The 21,054-nt window shown below is 37.9% G+C and overlaps 1 protein-coding gene across 1 annotated transcript in view; it reads right to left on the bottom strand.

The window, feature by feature from the left end:
* MTDH (metadherin) overlaps positions 1-21,054 on the bottom strand; it is a 53,134-nt gene that overhangs the window by 6,468 nt on the left and 25,612 nt on the right. Inside the window, exons 6-12 of the mRNA XM_026841498.1 lie at positions 19,678-19,746; positions 16,945-17,196; positions 14,719-14,805; positions 12,666-12,764; positions 10,250-10,374; positions 9,584-9,703; positions 7,017-7,136 (exon numbers count right to left, since the gene is read on the bottom strand). Of these exons, the coding sequence (XP_026697299.1) occupies positions 7,017-7,136; positions 9,584-9,703; positions 10,250-10,374; positions 12,666-12,764; positions 14,719-14,805; positions 16,945-17,196; positions 19,678-19,746 (872 nt within the window). The remainder of the gene's footprint in view (positions 1-7,016; positions 7,137-9,583; positions 9,704-10,249; positions 10,375-12,665; positions 12,765-14,718; positions 14,806-16,944; positions 17,197-19,677; positions 19,747-21,054) is intronic.

Here is a 21,054-nt window from a genome sequence, read left to right as displayed (position 1 = left end):
TTACAAAGATATCTTCCATTTCAAACCTTATCTTCCATTTCAAACCTGTTCCTGCTGATAAAATGCCAAAAGTTTCTACACGGACCAATGTATAATATGGGAAAAAATTTAATCACCAGAAAAAAAACGCAGAAGCGTTCAACATTCAGCTGTTTCTGGTCTTTATGAGGATATCCTGGATAATAACTTATTTGTACTCAGTTTATTTTTCCTCCTATTTTGTTCTCATGTTTTGGAGCATTTTCTCAAGACTAGATTACCTATATTGGAAACTTAAGTCATCCATTTCATGCATCAGCCACAGACTGTTCCTAAAACTTTTTGGAACAGCCAAATCAAACAATATCAGAAGGCATCTTTGCATGTGTGAAATTACAGTGAAGCCAAATCTGATAGTAAGGATGGTAAGGAGACCTGATAAAGACTGGTAAGATCATCTGCACTGTCAGATACAACAATTCACAAATTGTCCTTTATCAAAACATACAAATCCTTCTGAGAGCTGGTTGCATCATAAAGCAAAGTAAAGTCAAGGGACCTGCACAGGAGATTCAGTTTTTAGGAATCGAATGGGAAGATGGATGTCATTAATACATATGCGATTAATAAAATAACATATATTCCCTCACCAACTAGCAAAAAAGAAACACAAACTTCCTTAGGCATTATAGGTTTCTGGAGAATGCATATTCTAAATTACAGTCAGCTTTCTATCAAGATCTCTATCAAGTGACCTGTAAAAGAATGATCTTACATGTGGTCCTGAGCAACAACAAGCCTATGAACAAATTAAACAGGAAATAGTTCATTCAGTAGCTCTTGGGACCATTGGGGCAGGACAAGATGTTAAAAATGTGCTCTACACTGCAGCCAAGGAGAACGGCCCTACCTGGAGTCTGGCAGAGAGCACCAGGGGACACCCGAGGCTGACCCCTGGCGTTTTGGAGTCAGCGATAGAGAGGATCTGAAGCCTTCTATACTCCAACTGAAAAAGAGATATTGGCAGTGTATGAAGGAGTTTGAGCTGCTTTTGGAAGTGATTGGTACTGAAGCACAGCTCCTCCTGGCACCCCAACTGCTGGTGCTGGGCTGGATGTGCAAAGGGAGGGTCCTCCCCACACACCATGCAACTGATGTCACGTGGAGTAAGGGGATTGCACCAATTACACCGTGGGCTCAAATAGGGAGTTCCAGCTACCCAGGAATATTGGAAGTGATCACAAATTGGTCAGAAGGCAAAGATTCTGGAATGTCACCAGAGGAACAGATGTGCTGAAGAGACCCCACCATATAATAAACTACCAGATAATGAGAAGCAATATGCCCCTGTTTACTGATCAGTCCTGTCATACTGTAGAAAAACATCAAAGGTGGAAGGCTGCTGTGTGGAGTCCCACATGACGAGCTGCAGAAGCTGCTGAAGGAGGAGGTGATTCGAGTCAGTTTGCAGAGGGGAAAGCCATCCAGCTGGCCTTAGATATTGCTGAGTGAAAAAGGTGGCCAGTGCTTAATCTCTATACTGACTCATGAATGGCAGCAAACGCCCTATGGGGGTGATTACAGCAGTGGAAACAGAGCAACTGGCAGCACAGAGGCAAACCCATCTGGGCTGCTGAATTATGGCAAGATATTGCTGCTTGGGGAGAGAATCGGTTGTGAAAGTGTATCACATAGATCCTTATGTACCCAAGAGTCAGGGCACCAAAGAAACATCAAAACAACCAACAGGTGGATCAAGCTGCTAAGATTAAGATGGCTCAAATGGATCTGGACTTGCAACATTTAAGGTAAAAAATTTATGGCTTGCTGGGCCCATGTCTCCACAGGTCATCAAGGAAGGGATGCAACACATACATGGGCTTGTGATCAAGGGGTGGACATGGTTACACAGACACTACTGCACAAGCTATCCATCAATGTGAAACATGCTGTGCTGGGACAGAGTTAATTTTCTTCAAAGTAGCTAGTATGGGGCTATGTTTTGGATTTGTGTTAGAAACAGTGTTGATAATACAGGGATGTTTTCATTATCGCTGAGCAGTGCTTACACAGGGTCAAGGCATTTTCTGCTTCTCTCCCCACCCCACCAGTGAGTAGGCTAAGAGTGCACAAGAAGTTGGGAGAGGACAGAGCCAGGACAGCTGATCCGAACTGACCAAAGGGATATCCCAGACCATATGATGTCATGCTGAGCATCTGAAGCTGGGGGAAGGTGGAAGGGGGGGATGTTCCGAGTGATGGTGTTTGTCTTCCCAAGTAACCGTTATGTGGGATGGGGCTTTCCTGGATACAGCTGAACACCTGCCTGCTGATGGGAAGTAGCAAGTTAACTCTTTATTTTTTTGCATGCACACATGGCTTTTGCTTTACCAATTAAACCGTCTTTATCTCAACCCATGCCTTTTCTCACTTCCACCCTTCCAATTCTCTTTCCCATCTGTGGGAATACAAGGGAACATTGGTGAGGAGGATTGTAAACATGCTCAAGTGACTTGCAGCTGGAGTGTTGAAAAGCATGTATCATATTAAGTGTTGTTTAGCTTTGTTGCTCAACAGTGTTTAGATAACATAGACCTAGACAGACGCAAAGGTTCCTTATCAAACATCCTTGAGGTTTCTGCCCTGCTGTCGGAGAGATCAAAACACAGCAGAAAACTACACCTGTGAAAATCCCTGACATATACAGGCAAAAGCAGCAGGCTCAACATCTTTTCTTCTCCTCTGTGATGCCTGTGATCCTTGCTTGTGTGCCTCCACCTGGGTGTTACTGAGGAGATCCCCCTCGGTCACAAGTAATGAGAATAAATTTACTCTTTACATTTCATCCGTGGTTTTGTCATTTTTTCTGCATCCTGCTGGTGCTGGCTCACACACCATCCCACCACGGGGGAGCGAGCAAGCAGCTGTGTGGTTAAATGTGCTTGATGCAATGCAAACAAGCAAGCCAAACAGTTAAAACCTCTTTGGTATGGAGGATGATGGTTGAAACACAGATATGGGGACGCCTAGCAGACTGATTATATCATGCTCCCACAGACCCAGCACAGCAAACACTACATGTTCACAATGGTGGAAGCAACCACCAGATGGCTGGAAACATACACCATGCCCCATGCCACTGTCCAGAACACTGTTTTGGGCCTTGAAAAGCAAGTCTTGTGGCAGCATGGCACCCCAGAAAGAACTGAGTCAGATAACAAGACTCGTTTCTGAAATAAGTTCAGGCACCTGGGCCAAAGAACTCAGCATTGAGTGGGTATATCACATCCCCTATCATGCATGAGCCTTTGGGAAAATTGAGCAGTATAATGGATTGCTAAAAACTATATTGTGAGCTATGGGTGGTAGAACACTGGGATATATGTTTAGCAAAAGCCACCTGGTTAGTTGACACTAGAGGATCTGCCAGTCAAGCCACCCCTGCCCAATCAAACCTTCTATGTACTGTAAATGGGGACAAAGTCCCTGTAATACACATTAAAAATATGCTGGGGAAGAGAGTTTGGGTTATTCTTGCCTCAGGGAAGGTAAACCCATTTGTGGGATTACTTTTGCCCAAGGACCTGGGTGCACTTGGTGGGTTATGCAGAAGGAGGGGGAAGTCTAATGTGTACCTCAAGGGAGTGTGATTTTGGGTGAAAATAGCCAATGAATTGAATTGCAGGATGTTAATCGCTAAACAACCCTATCATTGCATATCATCATAACAATAGTTGATATCTATTATACTAATGGCATCCCATTAAGAATCACCCAGGTTAATGAAAAATGAACTTTGATGAAGTCAGGACTAATTTCAACAACTTTCCAACAACTGCCCAGCAACTTCCTTGAGCTTAACATCTTCAGCCCACAGACCGTGAGCATGGACCACTCCAGATACATCAGCTACAAGCTCCAGATGTAGCAGAGACTACATGCCATCTTTCTGCTGCATCCAACATCACCCACTCCACTAACTGAGCCAACTCTGCACCATCCCTTCTGTCTTGAAAGACTGTCATGACAGATGGAAACCTAAGTTATGAACTAAATGAACTCACTAAGCATTTTGGAGGAATGTCCCATAGACTAAGAGAATGATAGCTCTGTGTATACATGATGTAACAGGACAAGGGATGGTGATTAATTAAAATGTATGGAAAAACAGGGAACTGGAGCATAACATAAATGGTATGGAATAAGGGGTGGATACTATGCTCGTTTCAGGTGGGATAGAGCTAATTTTTCTTTTTAGTAGTTATGTGTTTTGGACTCAGTATGGAATTTATGAGAAGAATGTTGATAATACATTGATGTTTTCAGCTGTTGCCAAGATCTCAAGGACTTTTTGACTTCCCATGTCCTATAAGTATGCAGGTACACAATACGCTGGGAGGCAGTACAACCAGAGCAACGGACCCAAACTGGCCAATGGAACATTCCTTATCACATAATGTCATGTTCAGATATAGATGACAGTGGGCTGCAAAGCTCACTCTCTTCTGAGGTTGCGCTTTTGGGATCTGCTCCTCTCTGGGATTGCTAGCCAGGAATGGGCTGGGCATTGGTCAGCAGGTGGTGAGCAATCACACTGTGCCTTACTCATTTGTATTTTCTATTATTATGTTTATTTTATCTCAATTATTGTTTTTATCTCACCCTATGAGTCTCCTTACCTTTACTTCTCTAATTCCCTCTCCCATCCCCTGGCCAGGGAAGGGTGAGCAAGCAGTTGCATGGCATTTGGCTGTTGGCCTGGTTTAAACCACAAGTCCTGAGGGAACTGGCGAATGAACTAAGCCACTATACAGGATATCTAAGACGGCATGGCAGTTCAATGAAGTTCCCACCGACTGGAATAGGGGAAACATAATCCCCATTTTAAATAAAGTAAAAAAAAACCCAACAATCCAGGGAACTACAGACCAGCCAGTCTCATCTCTGTGCCCATGGAGCAGATCCTCCTGGAAACTATGCTAGGGCACATGGAAGGTAAGGAGGTGACTGGTGACAACCAGCATAGCTTCAACTAAGGGCAAATTGTGCCTGACTAATTTGGTGGCCTTCTACAACAGGGTTACAGCGTTGGTGGACAAGGGAAGAGCAAGTGACGTAATCTACCTGCACTTGTGCAAAGCATCTGACACCATCCCACACAGCCTTGTCTCTAAATTGGGAGATACATGGATTTGACAGACAGACCACTCAGTGGATAAGGAATTGGCTGGATGGTCACACTCAAAGAGTTACGTCAAGGGCTCAATGTCTAAGTGGAGAGCAGTGACAAGTGGCATTCCTTAGGGGTCAGTATTGGGACCAGCACTGCTTAACCTCTTTGTTAGCAACATGGACAGTGGGATTGAGTGCACCCTCAGCAAGTTTGTCGATGACACCAAGCTGTGTGGTGCAGTCAACACGCTGGAGGGAAGGGATGTGCCATCCAGAGGGACCCTGACAGACTCAAGAGTTCAACAAGGCCAAGTGCAAGGTCCTGCACATGAGTTGGGGCAATCCCAAGCATAAATCCAGGCTGGACAGTGAGTGGGTTGAGATCAGTCCTGCAGAGGACTTGGGCGTATTATTGGATGGAAAACTGACTATGATCCAGCAATGTGCACTCGCAGCCCACAAAACCAACCATATCCTGGGCTGCATCAAGAGCACTGTGGCCAACAGGTTGTGGGAGGTGATTGTCCCGGCTCTATTCTGCTCTTGTGAGACAAAAAATATCTAGCTGCAGATCAGAGTCATTACATGTAGCTGCAAAGTATTTCTCAAATCAATTTAGATTTCTAAACAGCAAAATCTAGCCTTTTGAGATGTACCTGCATACCTCTTCCTAAATGTCACAAAACCCACCTCGATGTCACAATGCAAATAGGAGTTTTCTGTCTACACACTTTCAACTCTGGCCTCCAACACAGAACAATGTATTTGCTTTTAAGTTTTTTTAAAAACATACACCCTGCCAGGAATAAAGCCACTTGCACACACAGGCAGATCTTTTTTTCAGATACAGCTTCAAAAAATCCCACAAAATCCAACTTCTCACTAGTCAGATAGATAGCTAGTGCTAACCTTGAATAAAGGTTGAACAAAACCCAAAATAAATAATTATAATAGAAGTTCTGCTTCAAAGTAGGATTTTTAGAATAAGCTAAAAGCATGTCTGAATGTGTCTTTCAAAGTAATGTTCTCAATAAACACTTTTTATACTTTTTCTTTGGTGAGCTGAAGCCTCTCAGAAAAGAGTCCATACTAATATTTTCATTTGAATCTTAAGACCTTGTTGTCTTTATAAAACAAGTGCTTAACAATTAAAACTCAATATTCTAACAGATACTTTGTCATACCAATTTGCTGTCTCATTGGCAATGTTCACTCTTTATGGAACACAAAACCAAAACCCACTACATATATTAAATACTTACTACTTCTTAAAATGTGATGCTTGTAGGATAACAGTATCTAAAAAAGCTGCTAGTTAGAGGAAGATTAAAGAGAACTTGTATTCTCTAGAGTATGTTTCAACTGTGAGCTGAAGCAGTCAATTTGTGAATTGGTTCAAATAAAAACTTTTCTTATTCAGTCATTAACATTAAGCTTAGCACAGCCATTAAAATAAAATTTGGACTGCATTTAAGTCAGAACATAGTAAATTAGTAACAATTCATTCTTTTGCAATGGAACTGTAAAATATACTATTAGATTTGCACTCAGACCTATTAGTTCTTAGGTTTCCAGACTTCCAAAGTTTTAAACTATTGCTCGAATATTCAAACAAGGAAAATAACTTGACAGTCATAAAAGTGACTGCTGATTTAGAAGATACTGCTTTTCAGAGTAGACAACCTTTTTAAAATGCCTAACTGACCTGCATCTAAGATTCAACCTCTCAATCGCCTTATATTCATAAACATGTAGCTCGAAGCAGTACTCTTACTGTAACCTTACCTACACAAATTGATGTTTCAATAGACTCTGATCACTTCCAAATCAAAAATTGTAACAGAAACCCAATTTTGTATCCCTACCTTAGCTGGTTCACTAGTACTTATGGTCTTCAGAGAAAAAGCTATTTCCTGCTGTGGTTGAACTTTTGAGGTATCCTCCTGAAATTCCTCTCCAGCTTCTCTATCCAGTTCTTCAGTGTCCTACAAAAGGGGTGGGGCGGTGGGAGGAAAAAAAAGAGCCTGTGTTTGCAGTGAAGTTCTGACTCTTCTTCCCTGCACATCAGTTTTGTTGCCATAATCAGCTTCTATAACTAAGAAAATCTATCTAAAAAAATGAGCTACTATTAGCCTATGCTAACACTCAAAATTTAGAACAACATAATACAAAAATAACCATAGAACCCAATAAAGCCCAAAAAAGCAGTACTCTTCATGTAATTTACTATAAAACCCCAATCTTGGAATGAAGTGCACTTCATACTCCTATAGTTACTCTAAACACTTAGTAGAAGCATCACAATGAGACTTGACTGCTCTCAATTCTGTCCTTTGTTACAAGTAAAATGTTTTAAAATACAAGTTCTGCATATTAACCTACATAGTTTTCTATCATATATTAAGCTTTAAATAATATTTATGCAACCCAATTTAGTCTGCCATGATGTCTGGAAAACAAACGTCTCGATACAGAAACTGAAAATTTATCCAAAGTATCCAAGAATCTCAATCTTTACTCCTTAAACACTGTAACAATGGAAAGTTTTAATTTTACATGAGGAATTAGAGTAGTTACATTTGTTTACAGCAAAAGTTAACAAAGATATTGAACAGAAGAATCCCGTGACTGTGAACTTTGAACAGAACACAGGTCCCTGGTTTTAAGATGGAACTACCTCTTGGAACACTGTTCCTTTACTTATCTTCCCTAGAACCTCATGAAAATGCAGTCACAGTCTAAGTCTGTTGGTTCTTGAAAGGAAAGAATATATATTGCCTTACATCTAGCTCTGAAGGGAGCTTCCACTGCTTTGACAAACACTGAAGCCAACAAACATGTTAACACTTAGGTAAATTCAATGAGATAGATGATGCTGTTCAAATGAAAATGTTCAATTTTAAGAGAGTAAATATAGAAATTTTAAGTGAGTTTGAAGAAGGACCGGAAAGTTAAATTGCTAAACTGCTATAACAAGGATAGCTTATCTGTGATGCATTAGCAGTTCTGTCTGTGCCTATCAAGCAACACCCCCCAATTTTCCATAGAAATTTAATAGAGAAATTCTCATCTTTAAACTGATGATTTCATAGACCGATGGATTGAAAGGAAAGGCAACAAAATCAAAGTGGTTGGAGAACAATGAGTAGAATAAATGAATCTGTTTATGTTAACATAGACAGTAGGACATTTGACATATACAATTTAAAAGGCAGCTCACAGGCAACAGATAAAAAAAAATAGCTTCAGAATGCACTCACTGACCTTAAGATCCATGCAAGACATCCTCAAACACCTGTTAACCATAACCTATTAGTCTTGACTTACATTAAGAATCATCACAGACACCAGAACATGACAGATTTCAATTAGAAAAAAAGCTGCAGTCCTAGTACCCTCAGTTTGGCTTTGCCTCAAAAGAAACACTGCAAATTGACACGAGCATTCACCTCCACACAGACATCTCTGAAAGAATTCTATGTAATAGGAATTTAATCTTTTAAAATGGTTTAATAAAGTCTCAGACTGAAAACATGATAATCATGAAAAAATGCAAAGCAAGAATGACTGATGTAATACTTTCCCCCCTTCTCTCCAATTCACCTAGTCAGATTCAACTGAGCATTTAACATTTTGTAAAGAATGTAAATTATGAATGGCTGTCACTACAAGCAGAAGCAGGATGTATTCTGAGAATGAGCTATTAAAAGCTTTTTCCTATTAGGAAAGTACTTATTTTCATCTATTCAGATGATTCAATTGCCAAGTGAAATGTAATTTGGTTTTGCTATTTTTACAACAAATCTGTTTCAATGTAATTCCTCTAAAGCTGAGTAACACTGAAAATTCCAACCATCTCAGTTTGCAAATACTATTTAATTCAAATCTTACTCAGAAAGCTCCACCTACCGAGTTCAAGGCATTGATATTTACCATTTCACAAAAATTGAGCTGTGACAGAAACCATTACGTTCTCACAGAACTGTACTGTAAGATAGCCAAAGAGAAAACTTCAACTTCTCTTATTCTACTAGCTAGCTATGTCCTTCACCAGGGCAGCTATCTTTCAAAGGACAGGAGGAGAAGGCTTCCCATGCAGTGGGAAGTTCCTCCCAGAGGCATCCCTACAGTACAGAATCCTCATTTGACAGAAAATAAGTAATTTGGGATAAATCCTTTACACATATTCCATGCTTTCCATAAATCCAGCAAAACTACACTGTATTCACAAGTCAAACAGAATAATTCAAATTAAAGAAAATACTAGTAAGGATTACTTTAGCATTTAAACAATAATAGACAATCCAACACCATAAGGAAGTTATTTCCCCCAAGTTAAGTTTTGCTTAAGACACTAATATACAAAAATAAAGGTGATTTTGTGACTTCCTCACAATTGCCTCTCAGACTATCCAGATTTTGTTCCATTTACCTGTGCAGGAGAGTTGGCTTCTTCACCCTGCTTCTTCTTTTTCTTCTTCTTTTTCTTGGATTTGCCACTTGTAGAACTCTGAAGATTTTGCTCTGCTTTTTCTCTTTCATTATCTGAAGCCTTCATATAGGAATATAAAGTATTTACCATTTAAAATTACAATGAAACATGCCTTCTGTAGACTAAACACAAATTAATAGCTATAAGGAATTTAATTGCATATGAAAGTATAAATGAACACAATCTTATCTGTTCAGTTCATTTTAGGAAAATGACATTCTTTACATGCTATCTGATAATATAGGTACAGGAGTTAGGAATGAAAAAGACAACAGAGCACCACATATTGCTGGCATAGAGATGTTGGTTTTCATACAGAGAATTAAACATTGTTAAGATCTAAATCCTCTCTTGGTCTACAACAATAATGTAATCATTATAGTATGATGAGACAGTAAGATCTGATATAGAGCTAAGTGGCTCCTACTTTTTCAACAACAGTAATCATAATTTTCCTTCTCCGTGTACACATTAAACACAATTGTGCTATTCTTATCAGTATAAAAGAGATGAAAGACTACTTTTACCATTACTCTTAAATTACTTTAAGAAACAGCAGTGGTAAGGGCAAAGTCTTGAAGCTAAGGAGAAAATATCACCTTTTACCTTTTGAACATCAGATATCTCTTCAGGTTGAGGAACAGAAGCAACTTTTTCTTCATCTACCCAGTTTCCCCACTCCTCTGCTGGTGCATTCCAATCAGAGCTGGGATCAGCTGAAGAGAGTCCATCTACAAAGATTAAAATCATTTTCAGGAATGTCTCTTTACTTTACAGGTGCTCTTTAACAGTTTGGAAAAAAAAATAAATCTATGCATAAAGCCACTTCTTGATATGAAGATGCAAATATTCATTTCCTGTATTTCTGAAAAAAATTTGAAGATTATACTAATAGGTGGAAGATTGCTGTAAGTAATGAGCAAGTAACCAAGTAAGACTTGGTTATTTTACAGAGCAATTGGATTACAGACTAGTCACAGCAGCAGCCACCTAGAACCAATTGCTTTGAGATACTTTTCTAGACTACGTGAAGAGGGACAAAGCTGTTCTCTATTTTAAACCTTCTTTCTACCTTGTGAAAAAATTAAGATGAACAGTAACACTGATGAATCTTGCCTTAGTAAGAATCCTTTACAAATTATGTATCTGAAAGCATAATTCTTTCTGAGCCAAAAGTCATCTTGTAACACCAACATTTTAAAATAACCTTATTTCTTCTAAGACTCTAAATTCCTACCCCATTTTGCTATTGTTCATTTATAATAGTACATATTAGTGTTGTCACACAGGAATGACACAGATTTAAAGGGTCAGTTATATAAAAATTAAAAATATCTGAAGGGAAGAACTAAGTCTTAGACTGTCTGTTTAGTAGAAACTTAGCAGCAAGCTGATCACAAATATTTCTTGCCCTCAGTCTATGTCAAATTGAAGGAAAAAAAGAGGCAAACCTAGTCCTTCAACTACAGAAGAATTCAGTTGAAACATTTGAAAATTAAGTCAAAATAAAAAGCAGTAATAAACCCAATTAAATTTACTGGCAAGCATTATGAAACCAGAAATACATTAAGAAATCTTAAGATTACTTATAACACTCTTCCATCTCTTGCTTTCATATAAAAAAATATATTACCTTAATTACACTTACTCTGGACACTAAAATTTACTGATTTGAAAAAACAATTACTGCCCAACACGACACACTACAGTTCATCTACTGCCCTCTCACTAGATATTTAAAGAAAAAAATCCACTCTTTTTTATTAATAATAAAAATTACTAGTATTTGTACATAACAGTTTCCTTGTCCTGAACCAGATAAAGCAGTAAGGTATATCTGTTATCATATTGGCCTAAACTTTAATTATTTTCCCACTTCTATTAGTGTACACTTCAATTAGTTGCCAACTATGACTGAATTACTCTATTAACAGAAGCTACAGTAATAAACATTCTATGCTCAGAAGTGTGAAGAAATTATGCTTTTGATAATATGTAAAACTGATTACTTTTAAATGATAACTCAAATGTGCTTCCCTTATCTTTTGTCTTTTATTCAATTTAATAATAAGTTTCAAAATGCTCTGGTATGAGAGCAGCCATGCCAAAATTAGTGGAATCAAGGACTGCACCCATCCATTCCACTTTTGCAGTCATTAAACTAGAAGCTGTTCTTAAGAGAGAAGGTAACATGCAAGGCAGCTTTTCTGGTCAACCTCTTGATCAATTTTTCAAGTCAGTGATCTAATGAGAAGCACTAAACTGTTTTCCTTAAACATTCTTAGATCTGACTGAATAAAGCTATCAATTACAAGGCAGATCAAAAAGTGAATTTAAGGCTGAAAGCTTTCTTCACAGGTACAGTTTCTCTAGTAAATATAACTTAATTATACTACAGCCCTGTTTAAGGGGAGACTGTGGTAAGAACTACAACAATATTTTAAAACTGGCAGGGAGGGGAAAAGGAGAGTAACCAATTTTACTACAACTCCCAAGTGATTTCAGTGATTTCTATCTTGCATATGCTTCCTATACACTTCCTAACATTTGCTAAATGAGAAAGTAAGACAGATTAAATACAGGAGTCTTATGTCACATTAAGTTTTCAGTAAGGTACAAACATGTAAAAGCAAACTGTGACTCAAATACTATCTGCCAAATATGTCCTTTGCAGACTTCCAGTAGATTTTTCTCATCATTTGCAGTAAGACTGTTTTAACTGTTTACCAAGATTTTCTAGCAAAAGCCAGAACTACTTTACATGAGCTGTCTTTCACTTCTGAGTTTCAATATCCATGTATTTTTCCTAAAAAAACCCAACCTATTTTCTACTATCATTTGTCAAAGTACTTCTTTCCTGCTTTCTTCAAACTGTCAATTAGTTTTACAGCAGTGATACACATTCCAGGTTTTTCTTCAGATGCTCACAACTGGCTAATACAAGTAGCTAATATAAGTAATTACACTTCAAAGTAACAATAACTAATAACATTTTGTTAATGAACATTTTAGAGGAACATACTTAACCCAGACCATTCGTCATCAACAGCGGGTTGAGCATGACTTAAATCCCACTGGAAATCAGAAGTACCAGCCTGAGAAACCGACTCACTGTTGGATCCTGAAAGGGAATAAATAAAATTGTACTTGTAAGTTAACAAGCTTCCTGAGTTTTCTTGGATAATGAAATTCCAATCAAAGTAGGAAAGGAAGGCAGAAAGCTTGAACAAAAGAAGACTGAACGTGCAGGAAAACGACAAGGCTCTTGAAAATGAGATATATTCAGAAAGCAAGGCAACTGAAGAAAGACAGAATTAAGTCAGGGGAAGAATATGGAAAAAAAGAGGTAAGAAGGGTGATTAACAACTGTCTACAAGGCTTAGAGCAGTCCCCTCAAACTGAAAAATAAAACGAAATTTTACGGGCACTAAAATTATTACCCTCTATCAGTAAGAACTCTTACAGGGAGAAGCTTACGAGAAAAGAGTACTAGAAAGAAACCTCATTAATTACACTGCAGATATAGCAATTAAATTATTGATTACTAAAAATCAAATTCTCATTTCAAGTAAAGGTTTCAGGAACATAAAAGCATCACGACAAACAACAGTAAGGCAAATACCAGACATGATAACAAAGTGTCAGACATCTAACTGCATTATCTTAAGAAAAATAAGGCATCAGCAAACAGAAACCATATTATAAAAAAATAAAACTAAAAACATCTTGATTGAGAGACTGAAATTAATTTATTACTTTATGAGACTTATTTTTGAAACAAAGTTTAAGTAGACTATAGCTACCTGGGTGTCTCTATTTTATAAATGCCTCTGTAAAAGATACCTCAGATGACAGGAACCTTGACACATTCATTTTTTGATAGCCAGTCACAACTAAGAAGTAAATATTTATTCATGTAGTTGCTTTGTGTTACAACATTTTGTCTAAGGTGCATCAAAGATGATTAATATACTTTACTGTCTTCACACTTCTCTTTCAATTTAAGTTGGAATGGTGGTATTGCAGATGAGTCTCAGATTAGTCTGTCATTCCACTTTACTAAGTAAACTTTTTAAAGTTTCAGCCTAGAGACTGAACTTGAATTCAAGTGGCTCCCTGGGAAATGTTAAAATGTTATTAGAACTCTCTGTACAATTAAGACTGTTTGTTCTTCAAGACAAGGTTTTGTTAAGATTAAGTGAACTGTTGTTTGGAAAGTCTGATAAATTAGACCTTGGCATTTATAACCTCTTTGTTATCTGAGTTCAGATGTGCACATAGAATGAAGCGCTTTTGAGCTGTAGGACACTGAACTTGAGTTCTACTGTTAAAAGCAATACTAGTAAACACAGCCTAAGTACACAAGCACTTGGCCAGCTACTTCCTAAAAGAAAATAGCCATGTCAAGCTCATTAAACAACTGGAGTAAGCAAACAAGAGCAGAAAATCTGACATATGATCCCTTTATTGTATAGTAAAATCACTACAGCACTTATGTCAGTAGTTTAACACACAAGATTTGTTATGAACACAGATTTGTACTCTATAGCAACTTCACCCTTCAAAACAAGAAAAACTTGGAGCTCAGCTTTCCCACCCATCATAACAGAGAAAGACTCAAGACTTCAAATCCTGCCTGTGGAACATTATTTTGAAAGTAGTGCTTCAGTTCCTTGGAGGGGAAAAACCCAACCATCAAATAACAAGTCTCCCAGAAGATCAGGGTAAACAGACTTTTCTAGAAAGCAATCTTCAGATCTCCAACTTGAGATGTAGCAACACTGAGCAATCTCTTATGCCCGTTATTTAAACTTGACGCACAAAAAGGAAAGCTAAATATCACCTTCTTATTGACAGAAATTTTGATCATCAGTTTAAAACAGTTATTTTATTGCAGAATCTCAGCATAACAAAAAGCTTTCCAGGCTTTCTTAAAACATGTCTTCTACCTGTTTCCAGTTACCAGGACTATTTTCAAAGAACAGTGAGAAAGATGCATATTAATAACACGGGGCAGATTCTATTTCCACCGGGTAGAAGAGAGTGGAAAAAAATCTTTGGAAGGGCATACATACCAGAAACTCCAGGAGTCAATCCAAATGAAGAGAAAGAAGTAGAATTCTGTTCAGAGGTATTAATCCTTGCATCCACATTCCAAGCAGCTGTGGAGGAAGGGAGGGAATGAAAAAAAACCCCACCACCCAAACACAAACTTCACACTGTGGGCAATGTTGAAAAAATTCCAGCTATGTTAACATTTCACACAACTGAGGGCATTATTTTGCTTATTACATCAGACAATCAGTGCTGGTAGAGATGTGACAGTATGAACACTCAGCCTGAAACAATTTTCAAGCTTTCTACGATCTTCTTCCCTCTGCAGCCTTTATCCATAAACTTCTCAGAGGGAAAGTAAATTGTGTTGAGCCCCATACAATTACTCTTCTTCCCATTATTGCAATGATTTAAGTTACCGAAAAGCATTATTTATTAGCTTTGTAGATGAAACCTAGCTTGGAGCATATTATATATAAGTTACAGAACAGAGGGAATTCAGAATAATTTTTTACAAACAGGAGCTATTACTTAAAAATTAAGATATACTTGACTGTTAAGGGTAAGGTAGAAAATAAGCAGAAAAAATTAGTGGCACTACTATGTCAAAAGAAACTTCTGATTAGAATGTGATTCTAAAAGAAAACTACTAGTAGCTTTTATTTAGAATTACATTTATTTAGCTGGGGGGCAGGCACTCAAAACTGGACAGAATATTCCAGATGTGGTCCAAGAAGGGGATAATCACTACGCTAAATCTACAGACTCCTGTTAGTAACAGCCCAGAATACTGTTGGTGTCCTTTGCTGCTAGGACCTGTGGTTGACTCACGTCCAGCCTGGTGTCCACCAGGACCCCCCATCCACAGAGCTGCTCTTGAGACAGTCAGTTCCCAGCCAGGGGTGCTTCCTACCCAGGTGCAGTACTTCACATTTGTCCTCGTTCAACTTCCTCAGGTTCCTGTTGACCCATTCCTCGAGCTGGTTTATGTCCCTCTGGATGGTAGCCCTAATCTGGACTGTATCAACTGGTTCCTCTCCTCCCCACTCAAGTTCGGTATAAACTGGGAATCTGACATGAATGATTCTGTTGCCTCCTCCAGGTTGTTTGTAAAGATGGTAAACAGGACAGCTCTAAGTACAGAGATCTGTGACAACCCCCCCTTGTTACCAGCCTCCAGGTAGAGTATGACTCACAAACTACTACCCTTGAGTCCAACCAGTTTTTCAACCATCCTAACTTGGATACAATTATACTGCAAGAGACTGTTGAAAGCATTACTAAAGTCATCATAAGAGATATCCACGGCTCTCCTCTCATCCACAAAACTAGTCATTTTACCAGAAGCAAATCAGCCTGGTCAGACTGGTAACAAAAACAATAATGAGGTGGTCACAGTCACTAAGAACTACCTTATTAGAATATACAGCAGAATACAGCTAAATGGAATATGAAAAAATCCCTTTGCCTCTACTTGGCAATAGCAAAGCTTCCAATGTTATAGCAGGTCCAGCCTCAGGAACCACATTTCAAGATACGCAAGACAAATAGAAGAGGTCTAGACTAAAGCAATGTTGCTGCCTACAAAAGGAACACTGCTTTTCAGAAAAGACTATGATCACTTAGACTGAACAGTGGGAAGAACAGTCTTACAGTATCTGCTAACAAACTGAAGATTGCTGCCCAGAGAGAAATGAAGAATTCTCTTCTTCATTATTATTATGGACAGTACAAGTGATAAATGCAAAAAAAAAAAAAAAGTACTGGAGAAGACTAAAAACAATTTCTAATGAGAGAAACAGCATAACAGTAAATGTTATGAGAACAGAATAATCTTTATGCCTGGAGCCTAAACAAACATCTGACAAACACACAGTTGTTTTGATCATGTTGGATCAACAAAATAGACTTATGACCTGGCTGTTAAGAATTCATTAAAAAGAAGTTAAACTTCAAAATGACTTAGTAATCACTTTCAGAATGTTAGGAAAGTGATATAAAAAAAAATTTGATTCCTTTGCAGAAATAATTTTATTTCAGATAAACTCCAAAAACCCAGTTAAACTGTAAGGGGACACAAATGTTAAGCCATCAGAACTTAAAGTAAACAGAAACTGCTTAGTTCACATTTCACTAAACCACTCCAAGATTTTCCTGATATACAATAAGGCTAAGAGATTTGCTACTAAAAAATATACCTATGTAAAAATGCTTACGTGAAACAAGTTTTCTTCGGAATAACTTACCAATAGGAGTGAACAAAGAACGCTCTTTCCAGGGCCTGCCCACCAGGGTTACACCCCAGTCCTTTCCATTCCCATTAGCATCTCCAGTGTCCTGGCCCCAAGCCGATGTCTCAGTCTTCCTCTTCCCAGCTGCAGCTGAAGGAACAGATGTCCATTTCTCCTCCCCTACACCAATCTGTGAGGAGATTTTTACAGACTTCTCATTCCAGCTTCCTCCATTTACTGTATGGCTTTCACTCAATCCTGGAGAAACTTAAACACAAGCATAACCAAAACATTATTCTAAATAAGAACCGGATGAAGAATTACAGTATTACTTACGTGCACACATACATTTAACAATAAAAATTAATAGCAGCTTTACTACACCAGTGTGATACAGATGAGCTGCTGCTCTGTCTCAACTGATTTTCCAGTTCAGATGATACGCACCATCTGTCTACTAACTTGAAGAGTGAGGAAAAAACAGTGCCAAACTGCACTCTCCTTCCTGTGTCTCTTTATAGGGCTGCTATCTTGGTGAATCAGTGCCTCTTGATTAAAAAAAAAAAAAAAAAAAGGGTGTGGAGGTTCTTCCAACACTGTCAGGTAATTTCTCTTAGAGGTATGGTGGATTTCTGGAAAACCCCATGCACTAGATGAAGAATAATTTCTGTTTCATAACTGCATACAGCAGTTCTCTAAATAGGAAGTAGAAGAAATGACCAAGAAGTAGAAAGTATTTCCCAAACACTACACAGGATTTACAAAGAGCATTGATACCATATTGACCATCATGTGCATCAAGGTTAGAGGAAAAAAATCATCATAACAATCTCAAAATAATTAATAAGCAATATATTTTACATGAAAGTAAGGTAAAAGACCACAGGACTGCAACAGCCTACCCTGATGAGAAATTACTAGCCATAGCAAGTTTAATGTATACTTTGAGAGGAGTCAGCAGTACACTAATTTAAGGATCATTATAAAACTACTTTTAAAAAAATCTATGTCCCTATAAAACAAAGACTAATGGTCACCTGGTGCACCCAGCCTGACCTCCTATTATATATCACAAACCTTCTCAAAGGGGTCTGTATATCAAATCCTCTCTCTCTTTTTGTATATGCAATGCAAACAACAGAAATACTGCTGATCTACAAACACAAAATATCTGCATATCGCAAGTGTAAAACTTAAATAGTCAGCCAAAATTGTATGTCAACACCTGAAGACCAAATATTTTATTCCTCAAATGAATTCATAGCTCAGACAGCACGAACATGCCACACTCGGTAGCCTTACTGGCAAGGAATTGATTAGGTGAGATACGCCTAGATTTTCTCTGACAAATAACTTCCAAAAACAGACATCTGTAAGGTTGCCACCGGTGTACATAAAACCACTGACCGTTCTCCACTAACATTGTTTCTACCAGTCAACATCCTCTAAGGGTAATACAACATGTTAAGGGAAGGCAACCACAAAAATAGCAGAGACAGAAACCAAACTGTAGTTGGCAGAAAAAACTCTTTTGCAACCTTACAAAAAAGACAGCTGAAGTCATGAAGCAGGAGCTTTATTATTCTGTGTTTATCACGCTACTATCCTGCCAAACACACTTACCTTCTATATGACCAGCAACTCACTGAAAACTTAAGATTGGAAGTCACCTAGTTTCACCTTCTGCTCAAAGCACAGCTAACCTCAAAATTATAGCACATTATTGAAGTTCCAGAAATCATACAGGCTGACAGTTCAAAGCATCTCTGGGCAATCTTATGAAGAGCTTTTTTCCTCATGTCCTGTCAGAATACCTCTTACTGCAACCTGATTATTGCCTCCTGTTGTCCCATTATGCATCTCTGAAGAGTACAGCTCTTTCCTTCTGTGCTATAGTCCAGAAAGCTTGCATGTAAAGCAAAGCTCTCAAAAAAGTAGCAGGAAGTGATTCACATTATGGATCTAGGTGCTTTTAATAACTCATCTGTTGACTTGCTTAATTACACTAATTACTTTTCATTAAAAAGCAACACCACTAACGTTGGCTATGAGTAAGAAACAACCATCTGATTTCATTATTCCAAACTAATTCACTTCATGTATTACTACGGCAGTGTGCCTTATTAGAAAACTGCTAAGATTCACTAGTTGATCACAGTCTAAATATAGCCAAATTTTAACAACTGTGTGGATGACAATGTCATGTATATTTATTTAAAACATACATTTTGTATTTAAGTACTTTCAGAATGAATGCATTTAAAGTATGCTTCTATGAAGTATATAAAGAACTGAGTAATTTATAAGCTTACAATCTGAAACAAGTGCAAACTTTGCAATAATCTCAGGACTGGTACCTTTGAGCTCTTGGCAGTTATCTATATTTTCTTTGAGCAAATAATCAATTCATTAACACAAAAAAGCGACTAAGTTTGAAAAGCTAGCATAAAGAATTTTTAAGCAGAGCTTGAGAATTAGTTTTACCTATTCTGTAGGTAACTATTTGTGTAACAGGTAATCTCTCTGAAAGTTCTAGATACTGAATCCTTTCTACACGTAACAGAGATTGTTCCCAACCTGTTAAGAAGTAACTGCATCTCAGAAGTATAACATTTGCATAGCCAAAAAAGCTACATAATAAAGTTCCAGATCAGTAACTGCACAAAAGCCTCACTGTCAATTTGTGTTTCTACTTCCATAAACCACTTTTCTAGTTATTCAGGATGCCTACTAATGAAAGTATTTTACCTTGTGGAATTGATGACTCTCCCTTTGCAGGTTTAGAGCTGCTAACTTGTGCATTCAGAAGCGCATCACCTGATTAAGAAGCAAGAGGAAACAGAGCTAGAGTAAGTTTTACAGGTGTTACTATTTGAAAAAAGTCTTCAAAAGGAGTATTCATTACTGATAATTTAAGAAAAAAATAAATCAGTACCTCAAAATAAATGAAGACATTTCCAGAAAACTTAAGAATAAAATTAAAGTGCTCTATTTTTTATTATTTGCATTTCTTTTGCAGGCAGAATGAACGCAGAACTGATTTGGGCCTATAAACCAAGTAACTGCAGATTTCAAAGAACTATCTAGTTTCCCCAAGAATGAAGAGCAAAAATCTGAAACAGAGGCTGTCATTTTCAAGCAGAGGGTAGCTCTAAGTATATCAGAAATACATAGCTATTTCTAACTTCTACCTTACCATGACAACACTAGATACAGCCGAATTCGCTTCAGATTAGTCTGGTACAAGGTGGTACATAAGAACATACACTTCATAAGGGACTCCAGCTATAGTAGTTATGGGTAAACACAGAGTATATGGACAGTTGGAATTGAAATTTCTTAAAGCTGTTTGTGTGTAAACAAACAGAAAAAAGAAAACAGAAAACAAGTGATCTAATCCTCACAGACAAGAATCATGCACTCAGTCAAGATGCAAAGAAGCATCAATAAAAACACCAGGTAAGGCATGACAATTTCAATAAATTGTTACAAGTTACTAGACAGTTGCTAGGCTCAGATTTTTTGTCATTTTGCTGGAACGCAAAGTTTAATCTAATTAAAGCACCTATCAGTGGAAGTATGTTGGAAAGCTTAAATGTGTGTGTCTTCCAATTCTTCTAGCATTTCTCAGTTGCAGCCAATTATGAATTCCTGTGCCTACACACAGTTTAAACCAGCCCATGCAACTTCTTCTGAAACAGTAGCAGGCATAGAAGCTAAAGCCTGCATTTCCTTATTGAATCCTTAGCTATAATAATTAATTACTAAATTTCAGCCACATGTGCCCCACCATTATGAACAGCTTTTGTACAGGTACTACTAAATCTATGTTGGAAAAAATGTCTGTATGTAAAGAAAACTCACGGGCATAACCTTTCCACAAGGAAATGTTCAAGTTAAGGAGTTGGTGCTGCTAGCAGTAGTACTGAGAGTGTCTTCGAAGCTTCCAGAAACATAAAGGGCAGAGTCAGCAGAGTACAAGTGAAGGAATGGAAACATACGCCTATGCAGCTGTGCAGCGACTGACAGAGCACCAGTGTGGAGGCCAGTGTCTCAGCCAGTTACTCCAGAACATTCTTCCCTAAGCTTCCCCAAAAGTGTGGCTCAAAAAAAAAAAAAAAAAAG

Source organism: Athene cunicularia, assembly GCF_003259725.1.
Source record: "Athene cunicularia isolate RWA chromosome 2 unlocalized genomic scaffold, athCun1 chr2_part1, whole genome shotgun sequence".
Taxonomy (NCBI): Eukaryota; Metazoa; Chordata; class Aves; order Strigiformes; family Strigidae; genus Athene; species Athene cunicularia.
Note: the sequence above shows the minus strand (reverse complement) of the source record. Positions and strands in the feature narration are given on the sequence as shown.